Raw genomic sequence first — 18,552 nt, 5'->3', positions numbered from 1 at the left:
GAAGACTCCAAGATGTCTCTGTAGACGATGGCGATGCCACCTCCACGAGACAGTCGAGGAAGTGACTTAGTTTTGTATCCAGGGGGTGGGAGTGGGGGGCGGGGATGGGTGGGGGTGCAGTTGTTTCAGTTTGGGTTCGTGACCTTGTGATTTTAGCCAGGTTTCGGTAAGAAATACGATATCAAGGTTATTTTCAAAAAATATAATAAGACATATAGTCAAGTCCTTTGATCAGGACAGACAGATTGAGCATTGAACAGAAAGGCATGAAATGAATTTAATGGTGAAGCAGGTGAGTCAGGCAACGGAAGGAGACGGTGGTGACTTAGCAGTGGAGGACAGTGGGAAGGAAGCGAGAGGTCCGGGAGTTGAGGCAGCTGTGGAAGGAGCAGGAAGCAGAGCAAAGCCAATCACGGGGGATACACCACAGTTAGGAACAGTGTCAGAGAGGACAATGTCACGGAAGGTAAAGGAGTCAGCTTGAACATGAATGGTGAAGTTGTCAGTGACGGTCACAGCAACAGCAGGGTCGACAGGAGAACGATCAGTGCAGGGAACAGAGCCCCACCAATGGCGAAGTCTGCCCGCTCTGGTTCCTCTCTCTGTCTTTGGTCTGCCGATGTCCAGGCTGATGATGCGCTGAGTCGTGTCATCGTGTAGTCGGCGTTGTTTATGCCATGACAAATTTGACAATGACAATCTAATGGAATTGACGTCCACCATTGTGATAGTAGCAGAGCGAGAGCAGAAGTCGGACGGACTGAAAGAGAGGGCGGAGCACGTGAAAAACGTGCCAAGGCGGAGTATCGTGGGCAGGGCGAAGACAGTCGCTGACACGATAGCGAGGGTCAGGTGAGTAATGACACTGAAACTTACATGTATTTATTGTATTTCACAGAAAATGGATCATTGAAATGCATCGACCTCAAATAACATCGGAATCAACAGCAAACATCAAAATTAAGGCAATGTGCATAACTCAAACAGAAATACAATATACCGGGACTTGAACCGAATCTTTCCAGAGGGATGTTGGGAATAACATCGAAATGATTTAACTTTCTGCATAAATGTGAAGAAAAGGCTATTGTGCAATGCTTTACACTCGCGTTGGGAGCGTGAAAACGGGGCCAAATAAAGTTTGATGTTTGTTGTTACACAGCTTTTTCTGTCACACGTTTTTAGATTGTTCCTTCATTTCATGCTTGTTCATATGTTCATCTGTTTGTGTTAGCATCCTTTCGCATGCATGGTTGCCCTGAAAATAGATTCTCCGTTCCAGAAAAGACTCTTCGAACATGAACATAACACTTCAAAAACAAAGGGAAAGAAGAACAAATCAACCTTCATTTCATGCTTGTTCATATGTTCATCTGTTTGTGTTAGCATCCTTTCGCATGCATGGTTGCCCTGAAAATAGATTCTCCGTTCCAGAAAAGACTCTTCGAACATGAACATAACACTTCAAAAACAAAGGGAAAGAAGAACAAATCAACCAGCCAAGCAAACAGATAGAGCACACACACACACACACACACACACACACACACACACACACACACACACAAACACTCACTCACTCACTCGCTTACTCATTAACTCACATACACATACATGCACAATTTTTTTCAACCAACACTGTACCATCACCGTCAGTCTTCAGTAACGTCACAATCATTATCGTGATTGTCGTTGTCGGTGTCCCACTCTTTCTCTTTTCCTTGTTTCTCTCTCAGTTTTCTCCACGGTTTGTGTTTGGGGGGGGGGGGGGGGGGGGGGGGGGGCACAATAATAATTCATCTCTTTATATCTTGATTTATGTATTGATTATTGATTCATCAAATATTTCATTGGATAGTACACAATGAGACTGTGCTGTCAACGCTTGAAACTCCAAAACTGGCATCAGAGCGGTAGGTCTGGGCTAAAGACATTATTGCTACTTTATCGATCTTAACCTCACTGCCCCATTTGTGTGGGATTTTTTGTTGTTTTTGTTTTTTGCTTTTGTTTTTTGGTTTCTTTATTTGAAATTATGGTGCTTAGAGCCTCGCCGACCACTAAGGCCATCTCAAGGCTATCGCCGCGTCAATTACTACTACAAGGCTAAAAAAAACAACCAATTAAAATGAGTCACCACTTCAAACTTTCCACTCCAAAGTTTAAAAAAAAACTTCCATAGTTTAAAACCTTCAAATCTGGTTAAAAAGGTTCACTTCTTTTAAGAAGTCCATCAGCGCCCACGGAGGGACATCACGAAACAAAGTCTTCAAAGAAACCGCCGTGTAATGTCTGCGTCTAACGTCATGCAGATCCCAACAGTCAAGGAGCACGTGTTTCACGGTGAGAGGCTCGTCACAGGGAACGCATCGAGGGGCCTCCTCCCCCTTCAACAAGTAAGAATGAGTAAAAAAAGTGTGCCCCGTACGCAGTCTGCACAGCACAGATTCCTCCTTTCTGTTCTTCACCCCCGAAGGGAGGGTCTCCCCCAGGTCCGGACGGATCTGGAAGAGCTTGTTGTCTATCTGGGTGTTCCATTTCTCTTGTGGTGTCCATTTGTATGACGACTAAATTCGTAGAGACCCACTTAGAATTCTGTAGCAAAGTAACATGTAAATGTAACAATGCAAAGCTCTTCAGTGTGTTGAAAAAACAAACAAACAACACATAATAAATGTGAAGGTGGACAAGATTCAATATCAAATTAAAACGGAGAAATGTTCCTTCCTCATTTCCCCCAGTAGGTTTTCATAGTAAGAGTATACCTATTTAAGTTTTTCGATCACCTTAAATAATTAAGTCAATCACTTTCATCAACACTCATACACGCATACACACACACACACTCACACACGCACACACACACACACCACACACATGCATCCATGCAGCACACTCACTCCACGCAGTCTCCCTGCCCAGCCCCCTCGCCCCCCCCCCCACCCCCCCATTCCTCCCCCCATATATAAAGACACACCCCACGCACGCACGCATGCTCCTATGCGTAGAGAGAGAGAAAGAGAGAGAGAGAGAGAGAGAGAGAGAGTGCAGGTCTGTCGCAGAATAAACCAGTTCCTTGCACACTTACTGATCGATTACAACACACACACACACACACACACACACACACACACGAACACACACACACACACACACACACACTACACACACACGTTTGCGCGCGCATGCACGTCGCTCCTATCATGCCCTGGTCTCCTTGTGACATCATCATTGCTTTTATTCGCGACTGATATTTGTATGTGCTGTTTTGTTTTTTGTCACAACACGTTTCTCTTTTGTTGCCGTGGGTTCTTTTACATGCGCAAAATACATGCTGCACGTGGGACGTCGGTTTATCGGCTCATCAGAAAGACTTCACACCGAGACCATCTCTCAAGGTCGAGTGGAGGGGGAGTAAAATTCCGGTCCTGCATATGGGACTCTGTCGAACACGTGGACACTCGCTACCTATTCGGGGGCTTTACCACAAGGCCACCGCTCCACGTTTCGGCCTTGATGGAAAACTGCACTGGCTTCAAGCAGGTAGGCATGTCAGTACTTGCACGCGAATAATACATGGTGTTGGGTTACAGTGTACGGAATGAGAGAGAAGTGCATGTGACTCAATTAAGTGACTGGCTTTGTTTACTAGTTCATTTCAACTATCCATACGTATTTCAACGACACATTCCATTTTCAACCGCCGATAGATCTATATCGTACCTTAACGTCTAAGTATGATGTGATAAGGAAGAATAAGATGAGGAAGAAAATTAAGAAAGTAAATTTAAATGTTCATAATAAAAAACAACAAAAAACAACAACAAACAAACAAAAACAAACAAAACAACAACAAAAACCCCAAACAAACAAACATATTAAAAAAAAAACCCAACTGCCGCCACGGTATTTATGTCGAGCACACTGAAAGACGAATCACAGTTCATAAATTTTAACTGTTTTGCTTCTGTCTTTGCCGTGAACGAAGCGTCATTAGTTCTGTTTCTTCTTCCTTGTCCGTTGACAGTATCCGCGAACTCCCAACATCAAACAACGGCTATGTAAATGACCACTGTCGACTGATGGGGAAGTTCCTTTGTTGTGAGCAGCCATGGCCCCGCACTGAGCAGTATAAAAAGCCAATCAAAACACGAGCACTCTCTGTGGCCCACGGGAAGTTTGCAGACGAGACAGATCTTGCCTGGAGGTGAGTTCAGTACTGACAAGTGTGTGTGTGTGTGTGCGTGTGTGTTTTCCATTCAACGTTGACAAGAAATCAGTATAACCACGTTCTGTTCATTTGATCTTTTCGTGTTTGTTGCTGTTGCTGTTGTCTGTTGGTCCGTCCGTAGATTGAGAAAGAGGGATCAGTTAATAAGCAGAGAAACATATTTGCAGTTTGCTAAACTGTCCTTTTGTCGGCCATTATGAAGATAACTCACCGGTTGAGCAAAGAAAGGAGGCAGGGGAGGAGAACAGAGGGTGTGAACATGGAGCTTCCTTGACGAACAAAAGGGAGACTGACTTCCGTCTTGTACAGATAAGAGCTGTTCTGCCAGATTAAAAATGATAAAAAAAAGGATTTGAAAAAGTTTCTAATCATTACTAATACAAGAAATTGTAACACACACACACACACACACACACACACGCACACATTCGTCTAATATCACTTGCAGTGAAAAGACGTTAAACCAAAGAACGAACGAACACACACACACACACACACACACACACATTCATATACATGCATGTAGTTATGTACACATACATATATATACACACATAGTCAAGCACAGCTAACGCAAAGGACTAACACAACTGAACTTATTGCTGAGGGAAAAGGTGAATTTTTGAGACGAAGTGTCAAGGCAAAGAAAACGAGAACAGACAAAATATGAGACTTCGTAGTGCAATTGTTGATAAAAGAAAGTGTTTCATATTAACTGCAAAACCGTGATTTAGGTGAAATAATATATCAGTCTCAGACGAAAAAAAACCCCAACAGGTTCCTTGTTGCTTGTTGAGGCATATACACAATTTCAAGGACAATGTATGTTTTTCATAAAAATTCTGAAATTTGAGTCCTTTTTGTTGCCGCAGAAAAAAGGACAAAAGAAGACAAAGGAGGACTAAGAAATATTTGTTGGCGATCCTTTTATTTGTATATGGATCTATGGTTTTTTTCAGGATTTTTTGACCATTTGGGAAGAAGTGAATTTGGCATGATATTTAAAGAAGGAACGGACAAGTTTCTTGTAGTTGGCGGAGGTGCGCGCTCTGCAGTTTTGTTGTACAATGTGCCTTCTTTTGGGAAATATTTGGTAATATTATTGGGGTTTTTTTTCTCAACATATACCCTCTCTCTCTCTCTCTCTCTCTCTCTCTCTCTCTCTCTCTGTCATTCTATGAAGTCTATAACTACCTTATCCATTTAAAACAAACAGGAACCTGCGGACTAGATAGATTAAACAGTCGGATTCTTAATATAGCTGATCCGATCATTACGGACACATTAACATACATTTTTATCGATGTATTTTTATCATTTCTTTTTTGTCTTACTTGCACAAAAGCACTCGGTATTTCTGAGTGTGTTTAAGTGTATGTATGCGAGTGTGAGAGAACTGAATTGAATTTAATTGAATTTATTCAGTTTAAGGCCAAAGCCCCATTTGAAGGTATGTGAACAAAGTAGTTAATAATTCACTAATAACTATGAACGATCATGTCATCCAAGAAAAGTATGAAAGTAACATGAAATAGAAATGCATAATAACAGTAACATAATTTAGAATAAAACATCTTCATAACAACATGGCACAGTTATTCAAAGAGTACCATGTAAACCTGTTATTTAAGACAGAGCAATTTCTCTTGTTTTAAATGCCTTGTAGAAATACGACACAGCAAGATTTCTAATGATACAATCACGTTTTGATGCCAACAGCAATGTTAATTTGAAATCACAGGGATTATTGTAATATACTGTTTAAAAAAACAAAAAAAGAAAGAAGGCAATGTAATATTATTGCACTATAGAAACTTGAATGGGTTGGGTATGGTTTGTTTTCGATTTCGCTTGTCAAGTGACTTGTAACTTTTTTTAAGCAGCAGGCATACCTACGCAGAACATGCGTGCAAATTCTGAAGCCTGTAGTGAAAATGTCTCGTTGTCTTATTTTGTGCGTGTTTCACATGGCAGTCATGTTTTTGATTGGAAATGCCGATGAACAGTTTACTCACACCATGGCTTTAAAACCCAGAAAAATTGCAGTCTGTCAAATCGGATCTGAGTGCAAAAATTCCAATGCCAAAAATGCCCCGTCTGACTCCAGCACAACGAAACAACGCCATTGGCCGACTGCAGGCTGGACAATCTCAAGCTGGTGTCGCACATTTCAACGTGGCACGAACCATCGGTCAGCTGTGGTCCTGACTAGAAGCCACTGGTGTCACAGCAGACAGGCAATGCTCTGGACGACCAACAGCGACGACAGCAGCCCAGGACCACTTTCTTCGCCTATGATATCTGTGAAACAGCTTCCTTTCAGCATCATCCACAGTCCAGGCACTGAATGGAGTGCCACATGTCTCCGACCAGACCATCCCCAATCGGCTGCACGCAGCTGGCCTGCACACTCAACGTCTGGTCAGAGGACCTGTCCTCACAAGGCGCCACCACGTGCTATTCAGTGACGAATCACAATTCTTTTGCAATGTCACGACAGGAGACGACGAGTCTTCCGAAAAATGAACGAACGCTATGCAGCAAACTCCGTTGACCAAGCACCTGCTCGGGGTGGTGGGGGTGTGATGGTCTGGGGCGCCATCAGTGACAATGGGCGTAGTCAACTGGTGCGAGTTGACGGGGCTCTGAACGACCAACGCTATGTGGCTGACATCCTGCAGCTTCATGCTCTCCCACTTTTGGCCGCTCCACACGCCATTTTCATACAAGATGATGCCAAACCGCACGCGGCACGTTATACACAGGCCTTCCTGGCTGTCAACAACGTTAACACGCTGCCCTGGCCCTCACTGTCTCCAGATCTCAATCCAATTGAGCTCATGTGGGACGAGCTGGACAGACGGCTCCGAGCCAGGGTCAGCGCGCCGGAAAACTTGCAGGATCTGTTCCAGGCACTCGAAGAAGGGTGAATGCCATCCCGCAACAAGAGATCACCCACCTCATCAACTCCATGTCCTGTCGGTGCCGAGCAGTCATTGCTGCAGAGGGCGGTCACACTCCATACTGATTCTGACTTGGCTCACTGGACAGTTACTGTCCAATTACCGCATGTTTGAATTGAATGAAATGTCAAAAGAACATCCTTCACAAGTTTTGACATTCTCGGTTCTTCCGTTATTTTTCTACATTTCTTTCCGATTGTCAAAAAGAATAAAGATCAGTTCAATGTAATGGGTTGTTGCATTTCTTTTTTTTTAACAGTATATTTTGAATGTATCAAACTTTGTCTCAGATCATATAAAGCCGAACAAGAAAGAACAAAATGAATTTCATTTTCTGTATCAGACTTGCACACGGGACATTTCATTTGATTTTCACCATTTCTTTTATATCTTGAACAATGAATTGCTAAATCAAATATACCAAATTTAGCCCATTCTTGTTGAAATATATCTAATAAATCTGTTCAGATCCATCAATAAATATAACTCCACACTACGTGATGATTTGAATTTTCTGTATTGAATGAATCTGTCACTATTCTGTATGTGATAATCCCAGTTAGCCACCTACAAACCACTAACCTTTTTCTAAATAAGATTTTATTTTAGTCCCCTGTGGATTTTTGATCCCTTGACTAAAATAAGGGGCACTTCCTATGATTTCTCACACAACGTGGGAGGGGAACGACCACGATCTGTCGCAATCCCACGATTTCTTTCAAAGTGAGAGAAATCGTGAGATTGCGAGAAATTAGAATATACAACAACAACAACGAAAATCAACTCTGTCAGTAGTCTCATTACGACGGACATGTTGAGGCAAACATTGTGACAACCAAAGGAAGATATAAACAGACAGGAAAAAATACACAGAGAAATGGAAGACAGAGCAAACACTAAACTTGTAGATCTTATAATATAGGCCCCTAAATAAATAAATAAATAAACTGATTAATGAATACATGTTTAATACATTATGAATACACTAAAAGCTATGGTCAATACAGTTTACACATAAAAAAGTCTGCTTTTTGTCTTCTGTTGTTTTTTCAAGAAAGATTGATATCTTGACTGGCAGCATCATCCATGTAATGTGTAGCTTGAGAGAGACTTCTGACAAAGAGAGTTGAATTATATGTATATTCTGAAAAACGCTTGTATCTGAAGTAAAATGTGTGATGAACAATAAAATGTACTCACTTGTGAAAAGTTATCCCTTTCGTCAATCCCTTTGTACAACTGAAAACACGACAGAATACCATTTTGACGCACACGACAGAATACCATTTTGACGCGTGTACATAACACATATTGATTGTGTGCCAGGAAGGAGTCCCACGTGGCCGAATACCACCTTCCTTTTCTGAGAGTTTTCTCTTGCCATCAGTGCTTCTCGACATAAACATATATCTCAGAGATTCTCTCTCGTCAGGTGTTTTCTCTTCTACCAGTGAATAGTTATAGTTACGCAATCATCATTAATTTTGTGGATCCACTTCAGTATGGGGCTTACCCTTTCACTGATACGGCACGTGTGATGTTTTCTGTCAGTCTGTTCTGCAAAGTCTCAGTTAAGATGAGGACCTTCATCCAGCTGGCAGTGTTGGCAGTGGTGACAGTGACGGCAAGGGCGGGTGCCGGGTACCATGGTCATCAACCCCGCTATGGCTTTTACTCCTTTCGCCGTGCCCACGTCACACCTCGGCCAGGTAAGTATGATGGTGGGCTGTCCGAACTATTATACAACACGTCTTGCTATTTATGAAGACGTTAATGTACTCGTATATTTCGAAGCCCCAGTAGGCACATGAACTAAAGTTCCCTTCCTTGCTTTCTTCTTTGCTTTCTTCCTTCTGCTCAGTTACTGTGTTTGCAGCGTCTTGTTGGGGCTTAGTTCAGCACACATGCATTCATCCGAAAATAAAATAAAATGAAAATAAAGATAAACCAACACCACCAACAACAACTGATATACATAGCTTTTGACTTGAATACTCATATACACGCTATCCCATGTCCGTTGTCTTATTTCAACAGCAATTAAGTATGAATCTTAAGCTCCCCTTGACTTCAGTGTATATGACAACCAATGCCAAATTTCTTTTCATCTGTTTTTGGTAACCTTTTGACAAACTGGACTCAAAAGTCTGGGTAATGTTCTTATCTGCGATATATATATATATTAATTAGACTTGTAAAAGGCAAACTGGAAGATCAATGATATAATTTAGAGCCATAAGGACAGCAGTGAGTTCAGCTGTGAATATTGATCGATTTTTACCAATATAGTAAGAACATTCAGTTTCTAGTTCTGGTATGATCAACAGCTGAACCTGCTTGGCAGCCGTCTGTGTAAATCTGTAAATTATCGCGGTATTCATTCTGGAGCTGTAATCGGACTTCCGTTGCCATGGTATTAGAAATGTCATTATTTTTAATATAGTATAATTAATATCAAAATGTGCTTTACTCCTTCCCCAAAAGGGGCATGGACTTACAGTTTTCTGTGTGTCTGCATCACCTGAAATAATTTCAGACTTCGGAAGTGGTTTGACACAAATGTGCCAGTGGCGACAGAAAAGTTATATTGTTAGCTCTTTTTGGGAAGATGTTTTCCGATGTGATTCTTACTTCTTCTGATGCAGTGTTTTCAGTACGTTTCTCAGTACGTATTTGGCACATGCGAGGCTTCGGTATTCATCCAAAGGCAATTCTCCTATTTCTTTGTATGTTTCGAGGATCGATGCCTGAAAAGGAACACTAAGGGCAAATCTGTGTACTTTATAGTCCATACATTGAAGAAGTTGTTTTTTGTTTTTTTTAGGTAGGAGGTTCTTCACTGCTACTGGAAACCATGTAATCCAGTACTACCTGGGTGATGGCCTAGAGGTAACGCGTCCGCCGAGGAAGCGAGAGAATCTGAGCGCACTGGTTCGAATCATAGTACAGTCGCCAATATTTTCTCCCCCTCCACTAGTGGTGGTTTGGACGCTAGTCATTCGGACATGATGAGACGATAAACCGAGGTCCCGTGTGCAGCATGCACTTAGCGCACGTAAAAGAACCCACAGCAACAAAAGGGTTATCCCTGGCAAAATTCTGTAGAAAAATCCACTTCGATAGGAAAAACAAATAAAACTGCAGGCAGGAAAAAACACAAAAAATGGGTGGCACTCTCAGTGTAGCGACTGACGCGCTCACCCTGGGGAGAGCAGCCCGAATTTCACACAGAGAAATCTGTTGTGACAAAAAAGAGAAAGATAATACCTGCCGCATGTGGGGAATAAACCCAACATGAAAATCCGATCTGGAGAGGGACAGTCCCAGCCAGATTTGGAACATCATGAAAGATGGCTTTTAAGGGAGGTGGTTGCTGGTTCCCTATACATAACGTGCGGCGTGCATAGCCCACCGGTGTGTGGATACGCCGTGGCGCCCACGAACCAGCCCCCATGTATGGGTCAGATACGAAGAGGTCATCCCAACGGTGGAGCAGGCGGAAGGGGAGACATCTCCAAACGGCTGCAATGGCGGATGAGGATGCCAACAATGGGTAGGGAGGGCCTACGAACACGCCGCAAGAACTGCCGTGGACCCACGACATTTATGGATTGTCTAGCCTTGTGTGTGAAGCCTGGTTTCGGGTTCGGCGGACTGACCGGAAGAAACAACCACTGGTTCAACGGGCAGTGCGCTGTGGAGTGATAAAAGGGTGCAGTGAGACACATACAGAACACTGTCGGCCTTCCCTGACCTGTCTTCAGCCGTCTCGACTGTGTCTTACCTCTGGGTCCAGATGGGCCGGGACGAGAGAGTGAGGCTGACGACCTGCGCAACTCTCCCTCACTTAAATCAGTCATGACTTCAAACTTCACTGCGCAACACGCCAAGTCCTGTGTTTCAATTAGTTTACCAGTATGTCATGTTAGCGCAACTGGCCTGTAGCTGTTCTTATCTGTTTTGCTTTTTCCTTGTTTATAACAATAGATTGTTTTCATTATGCTGGCATTAAAAAGCAGCAATTTGAAAAAGCTTAAACAATAAGACAACAAAAAATTCTGGTAAATGTCTCAGCATATCATTTGAGACTGAGTCAACCCCTAAAGAGAATTTCTTTTTAGATAGAGATAGTAATGCATCCTTAACCTCACTGTGAGTGGATCATTGGTATTTTGCCTGTTATCCGGACTTGGATCTGAATGATCGCTTTAGCCTTCTTCTTCGGTTCTGTGTTTTCTGTGTTTTATGTGATAGGCCTTCCAAGCACATAGACTTTGAGAACATTTCTGCGAATGTTTTTGCATTATCTGCATCGGACGGAAAATCTTTGTCTTCTATCTTAATTGGGCAAGATGGTAAACTTATACCTTCTTTTATTTCGTTACTTTTTTTTCCAGACCTTTCCAGTATCTTTATGATCAGATATCTCATTAATACAAAAGGACCAGTATCTTTTTTTTTTTTAATCCCGTGCAATTACCATGTTGCTCAAATGCTGTCACCTTTTCTTTTCAGTAATGTTCTCTTGTGACTTGTTTTTCGGATGTGTTTTAAACTTTGATTGTTTATTATTTACCGATGCTTCACAGGCTGGTGTCCACTAAATATTTCCTGAATGGTTGTTCGATATAGGTGAACTACCTTTTGGAATTGATGCGTCGGCAGATCGTAAAATGATGTCGGTAAAGATGGAATGTAAACTATCAATGTCCTCGTGGTTTATGGACTCTGAGTTAAAATTACCAAGTATACTTTCGAATTTCTCCCAGATATACTTTATACTTATATTCTCTCTCTCTCTCTCTCGCTTTGTGTGTGTGTGTGTGTGTGTGTGTGTGTGTGTGTGTGACAGAGATTTTGTTTTGCTTTGCACGAAGACAGGAACATGTTAGCTTAAAGTGCAATTTGCATTCGCCTTCCTTTTGGATGAATGATAACAGAATAGAAAATAAATGCATTCCGGCCTCCGGTTTGCATATTCATTGGTATGCTTCATATATGTGTACTTATTAGTTAGAATTATTTTCATCAGAATTTCGGAATTGTAAACTGAAGGTAGAATAACGAATATTGTGTAATGGCGCCTTTTCTTCACAATAGAGACGATCTGTCTGAATAATTCACTGTGTGTGTGTGTGTGTGTGTGTGTGTGTGTTGTGTTGTGTTGTGTACATAAATATTTGGCAAATAACCCAAAACAACGACTCACTTCAAGCAGATGATAAGTATTTTTTGTTTGTGTGCATGTGAAGCATGGATGCAGTGTTGGTTGTTGTTTTTTTCCACAGTGTGTAAGAAGTACCCAATCAAAGACCCGTTGGGGGTGTGCTACAAGGAGCAGCACATGTCTGGAGTCTCAGTGCGTCAGTGTACCCTGGGGAGACGATACAATCCCTTATCCTGTTCTTGCGACATTCCGTTTCACGGTGAGGACACGGTTCCTGCTTGCTTTAGGTAACACTCGTCTTTCCTAAGTTGCTGTCATCTTTTGTGCCTGGCATTTTCCTTGCAGTCTGTTCTACACGCCTTTATTATGGAGACATGTCTCGTGTCTGTTGTTCTATGCACTCCTACTATGAAGGCATGTCTCCTGCTTGTTCCTCTGTCCACTGTACTAAATGCATCATTCTTTTCTCCGTTTCACATCTTTATACCTCTTCTACGCCATCTGAAAAAAAAAAAATCTGTATCTCCTGTATGCTACATGTGGGCATGTTCAACAACCTCAATACCGTACGTTACTTTGCAGACCCTCGTATGAGTTCAAGCTACGACTGTATGAGGGGATTTGTGACTATCTCGTCACAAGCTGTAGCATCTGCACGCGCCAGCGCCGTGGCAGTCATGCAGGCGCGAGCTATCGCCCGTGCCGAAGCCAGAGCCAACGCCGCAGTCAGGGCCCTGGCACACGCACAGACTCAAGCCCAAGTTCAGGCACGAGCCACGGCCTCCGCTCTGGCCCAGGTGAGCGCCCAGGCTGTGGCCGCCCAGCAGAAAGCACAGCAAGCCATGGAAGAGGTCAAGGCGCAGAGCCAGGCCCAGAAGAGGACAGCAGCTAGTCTGACCCAAGTCCTCCAGCGACAGTCTACTGGAGACTCCGCTGACTCCTCAGCTTCTCTCAATGCTGAGAAAGCTCTGCTGAGAGAAGCCGGGCTTGGAAGCCGGCTCTGGTATGATATGGACGAGGTTCTTGACGATATCTTTGATGGACTCTTCGAGAAGCTGTTTAACGATGACAGTGATGATCTCGACGATGATGATTTTGATTTTGATGATCTCTTCCATGATCTTTTCGATACTTTTGATGATTTGTTTGACTTTGACGATGACAATGACGTCAATGATGACAGCGACCTCGATTTCAATGATGATTTCTATGATGATCTTCTCGAAGACGTGCTGGATAATGATGGTTATGATGATGTTTTTGACAACGACAGATACGATGATTACTTCGACGACAATGGAGATGACCAGAAAATACAAAGTGCTTTACAGGAATTGTTTAATTGGAGTGACGACGTCGGCAATGACAAAGACGGCCTTGAAGAAGTGTTTGGTGAGGGGGGCAGCAATGGCAAGGATGACGTGGGTGACATGTTTGGTGACGGGGGCGACAATGGCAAGGGTGATGTGGGGTTCCTGAAAGGCCTGTTTGATTTCAGCGCAAGCTACAGGGATGATTCGGGAAAAGGCAGCAACAACGACCATGGCTTTGGCAATAACGGGTTTGACGATAAGGATTATAGACTCGACGATCTCTCCGAGTCTAGCAAAGATTTTCACATTGACGTGTTCACTGTTGGTGGCTCTAGTGGAAAATTTTAAAGTTCTTTCTTTAGTATTACAATAGCTATCCTTATAGATGAAACGCAAAATACTCGTTGCTGCAGGAACACAGTTTTTTTGTGTTTTTTTTAAGATATATATACCATTGCTTCAGCGTTTTTTTGTGTTTTTTTTAAGATACAATCTGTTTTTAGTTCCGTACAGCACCCTGCAGTCTTCCCTGCGAGAGTAATGGCTGACATTCTCAGTTTGCGTTCTGAGTTTCACCACGTGTTTCATCATGAACAATGCCCCAATATCCCCAAACAGTCCTGTTCTTTCATGGCATAATGCAGCCGTTTCCTGATGAGTATATTTTGTTTGATTCTGGACAGCAGAAAATAAATAAATAAACATTCCACGCAAACCCCCTTTTTTTCGGCCACAAACCTCAATGAAGTTCGAAAAAAGAAACGTTCCATGCGGCGTGATTTACGGCGTACAGTGGTGTGAGGTCTGAGTTCTGTGTCCTGTAATCGGGGCAGTGGTAAGTGGTGGCCAGAAAACCTCGGAAAAGCAGCTGTGCTAATGAAATGATATCTTCTTAAAAGACAATATCAACAAAATGAAAATGCACCAAATATGGTTTTGCCTCTCTCTCGCTCTGTGTGTGTGTGTGTGTGTGTGTGTGTGTGTGTGTGTGTGTTACAGAGAGAGAGAGAGAGAGAGGAAGGAGGCTATACACGACGGGTGAAAAACAATGACGTCACTCAGCAGAACGGACATCCATGAACCAGTGACTTTGCTAAATGCCAATCCAATAATAACACTAAACGAACGTTTCTCGTGCGGGTAGCCTACAATGTGAGAAACCAAACAAGCCCGCGAGACATTGGAGCATTATGTTCAGCAAACTTAGGCTGCCTTAGGTCTGCAGTATCGGTGCTGTGGTAGGTCTGGCTATGTCCCAAGTCAGACATCATGTTTGTTGATACCACAATAGTCAGCAAACAGCTTTCATGTACTGTCTTGCTGACCACAGGTATCCACGATTACGAATCCTTTTTTTTTTCAAATGCGAAGAAATGGCCATACGCGTTTTTTGTTTTTTTTCAACACACTAAGTACATCTTTCTCTGTGTGTGTGTGTGTGTGTGTGTGTGTGTGTGCCCGCGCGAGCGCGCGCGCGAGCGTGCGTGCATGCGTGTGTGTATGTGTGTGTGTGTGTTTGTGTACATGCGTGTGCACATGAACTACGACGGTTTATTTTCATCCACAAATCATAGTGAAATATCTCAAATTTAAGATTCTTTGGCAAAAGCTCCACCCCTCAACGACTAATTTTTGTTCAAGCTGCTCCCGTTACACCTGACCTGTCTCTCGTAGGACATTCATTCAGAGACAGACAAGAAGTCCTTTACGCACGCGCGCACACACACACACACACACACACACCACATACACACACACGCGCGCGCGCGCGCGCACACACACACTGGACTAAAATAATCCCTGTTTCAGAGATAGGTCATCGCGCACTTGTCATCACAACAACCAGTATAAGAAAATATTTGATAGTGATATATTTACACGTTACATTTTCCAGTGATTATTCCACACAAATACACTAATGTACACCCAGAAAGGGATTCGAAGGCAAAAAATGGATCACTGTCAAAGAACATGTCGGACTGATCATGTTCATTGTTAACATCTGATGTTCTTTGCTTCAGTGCATCAAAGGAACCGATCAGGAAAAAAAAATCAAATATAAATTGTTTTGAAATGCCAGTCCAGTACAGTAAATGTTAATCCTTTCTTCAGTAAAAACAACAAACAAACAAAAAACAACAAACAAACAAAAAATCAACAAGAAAAAACAACCATGGGATCATTAATAAAAACAGTTCCAAGGAACGTGTAGCCAAAAGACTTTCCAATGTTTCTTGGCAAGGGAAACAGGTCATGCCAGTTTCATATCAAGTCTTCTTTCACATTAGATGAGACTCAACGAAGCGCTCAAATAGCCAGTCGGGCTGAGAAAAGTGGTTGAACAGGGCACTGGCAATTTGATGTATGACGCCAACAGTGCAAAAACAATGTATACATCTGTGAATCCAGGTATGCACGACTCGGCAAACTGTAAAGATACACCCCGAGAGGAAATGTAGTTTTGACCACAGTGAACAAATAAAATAGGATCGTGCTATCTGATTGCGACACTAACCCATTATGCTCCTCATCATTAAAAGAAACAAACTTGACACGATACACTGCTTAGTCAGCCATGTTACATATGTTGTGCACCGACAGGCTGCAGATCATGGTGTTCAGACACTCGTGGATTCCTGACGTAAAGAGTATCTCCAGAAAGAACGTTGTCAGTACATGCTTTCCTCTGGCTGTTCAAAATTTCTCCCATCCGCTTAAAGCATTGCAGGTACAGTTCGGGGCTTTTGGAACCAAAGTAGAATGAGCCTCCTGCTGCGCTGCAATGCTGAGCAAGATGAATTTACAAGAAATGCTTTTTCCTGCAGTGCAGTCTGATGGCATTTCCACACCAATCTATCTACAGCTTACAGTTACGTTCACGACTGTCAGACTGCCACACTTCCGTGATGGGGGGAGTCTGGTGCCACAGCTGACAGTCAGAGGCTGCTCGAAGCAAAGGGAGCTGCCACTGACGGCGCACTCCTGCGAAAATGACTCGCCCATTGCACGATAACAGCTATGATTCAATATCATCTGCAAGTAAGACACCATCCAAAAAAGCTGCACAGAGAATCAACACAGACCCACGTTGCTGACGATAGTGTTGTTTGGATATACGAACTGTTTGGTGTAAGGATCGGCAAGGGGTTTTGAAGTGCTTTGCAATAAATCTGGGTAAGACAGGCCAGAAGCAGGCCTTACTGCAGCTGTACTGAGAGCGCATCAAGGAAAGCCCGTAGCGGACTGGCTTCCGTGACCACAGTGTCTTCTCCACAGACATGAAGACAAGGCCCTGCCACCATACACACACAATTTCTTGCCGGTCGACATGGAGAGGCTGTCTTGCTAACATGCACCAAGTCAGGCATTGTCTCTCGAAAGGAAATGAAAGGAAACAAGAAACATGAAAACCGTGCGTTGACATTGGACATAAAACACGGCACTGCCAACAGACATAAGGCACAATATTGCCAACAAACATATGACACGGTACTGCAAACAGATATAAGGCACTGCCAACAGACATGACAGTGCTGCCAACAGACATATGACAGTACTGCCAACAGACGTAAGGCACGGTACTGCCAACAGACAGGGCACGGCACTGTCAATAGACATAAGGTAACATGTTGCCAACAGACATAAGACACGGTACTACCAACAGACATAATGCACAGTACTGCTAACAGACATAAGTCATTGCCAAAAGGCATATGGCACGGCACTATCAACAGACATAAAACATGTTACTGCCCACAGACATAAGGCATTGCCGACAGACATTAAACACGGTACTGACAAGACACAAGACACGGGACTGCCAACAGACACAAGGCATGATTGTGCGAACAGACATAAGGCACGAAATTTCAGACATAAAACATTGCCTACAGACATATAGCACAGAAATAACAACAGACAAAAGCCACGTTACTGTCAACAGACATACGACACGGTACTGCCAACAGTTATGAGGCACGGTAATGCCAACAGATATTTGTGTGTGGTAAGTGTCCTCGACATAGATCTCCCCTCATCTGTGTCAGTGTATCGCAGTGTGAGTAACATTCGTGCTATAGCTAGACAAAGCAGCTTTTCGCGACGACCTGAAATCAAGACTTTTGGACTGTACGGCTGACCAGTACAACACTGCCCTTCAGGCAGCACTGGACAAGCACGCCCCTGCCTCTTGTTGCAGGGTGTCGTCCAGGAAGGTGTTGTGTCCATGGTTTGGGTTTCTTGGTAGGGAACTGCTAGCAGTGAAGAGAGACTGGCGACATGCAGAAGCACAGTGAAAGGTATCTGGTTTAACTGTTTACAAGCAAATCTAGCAGAAAGCCAAGAACTTTGTTACTTTTTTGTGCACAAAGCCAAGATTCTGTTTTTCAATGCCAAGATCTCTGAAACAAAATCAAGCAAAAAAATATATTGCATTACAAATAAGCTTTGTGGCAGAACACAATCTTCTTTGCTTCCTTCTATCTATCCATCTTCAGTACTGCCAAGTGTCTTCTCAGATTTGTTCTGCTAAAAAATAGTTAACCCTTATGAAAGAACTGGATTCACAGTCAGTTGTATCACATCCCTTGGGAACAGAATTTCAGGGTGTTCCTTTTGTTCATTTCACACCTGTTTCAGAAACAGATGTACTTAGTGTGTTGAAAAAGTCTGCTCAAAAACATGTGACCTGGACCTCCTTCACGCACCACTACTGTATGAGTGTTTGGATGTTGAAACAACAAAAATTATAATTGATTCTTTAATTTCTGGTGTCTTTCCTGATGTATACAAAACTGCACTTGTTAAGCCCCTGCAAAAGAAAGCCACTCTAGATCACAATGACCTCAAAAGTTTTCGCTTTGTATCCAACCTTGCTTT

General features: G+C 42.9%; 1 protein-coding gene across 1 annotated transcript; it reads left to right on the top strand.

The window, feature by feature from the left end:
• Positions 1 to 217: 217 nt before the first annotated feature.
• LOC143278903 (uncharacterized) lies at positions 218 to 14,537 on the top strand. The gene is made up of 6 exons (XM_076583311.1): positions 218 to 852; positions 3,369 to 3,543; positions 4,028 to 4,207; positions 8,746 to 8,903; positions 12,483 to 12,620; positions 12,944 to 14,537. Exons 3-6 carry the CDS (start codon positions 4,083 to 4,085, stop codon positions 14,020 to 14,022), a joined length of 1,500 nt encoding a protein of 499 aa, XP_076439426.1. The 5' UTR covers positions 218 to 852; positions 3,369 to 3,543; positions 4,028 to 4,082; the 3' UTR covers positions 14,023 to 14,537.
• The last annotated feature ends 4,015 nt before the right edge of the window (positions 14,538 to 18,552 follow it).

The sequence above is a fragment of the Babylonia areolata genome, chromosome 2, assembly GCF_041734735.1.
Source record: "Babylonia areolata isolate BAREFJ2019XMU chromosome 2, ASM4173473v1, whole genome shotgun sequence".
NCBI classification, from domain to species: domain Eukaryota; kingdom Metazoa; phylum Mollusca; class Gastropoda; order Neogastropoda; family Buccinidae; genus Babylonia; species Babylonia areolata.
This window is presented reverse-complemented; position numbering and strand designations above follow the sequence as displayed.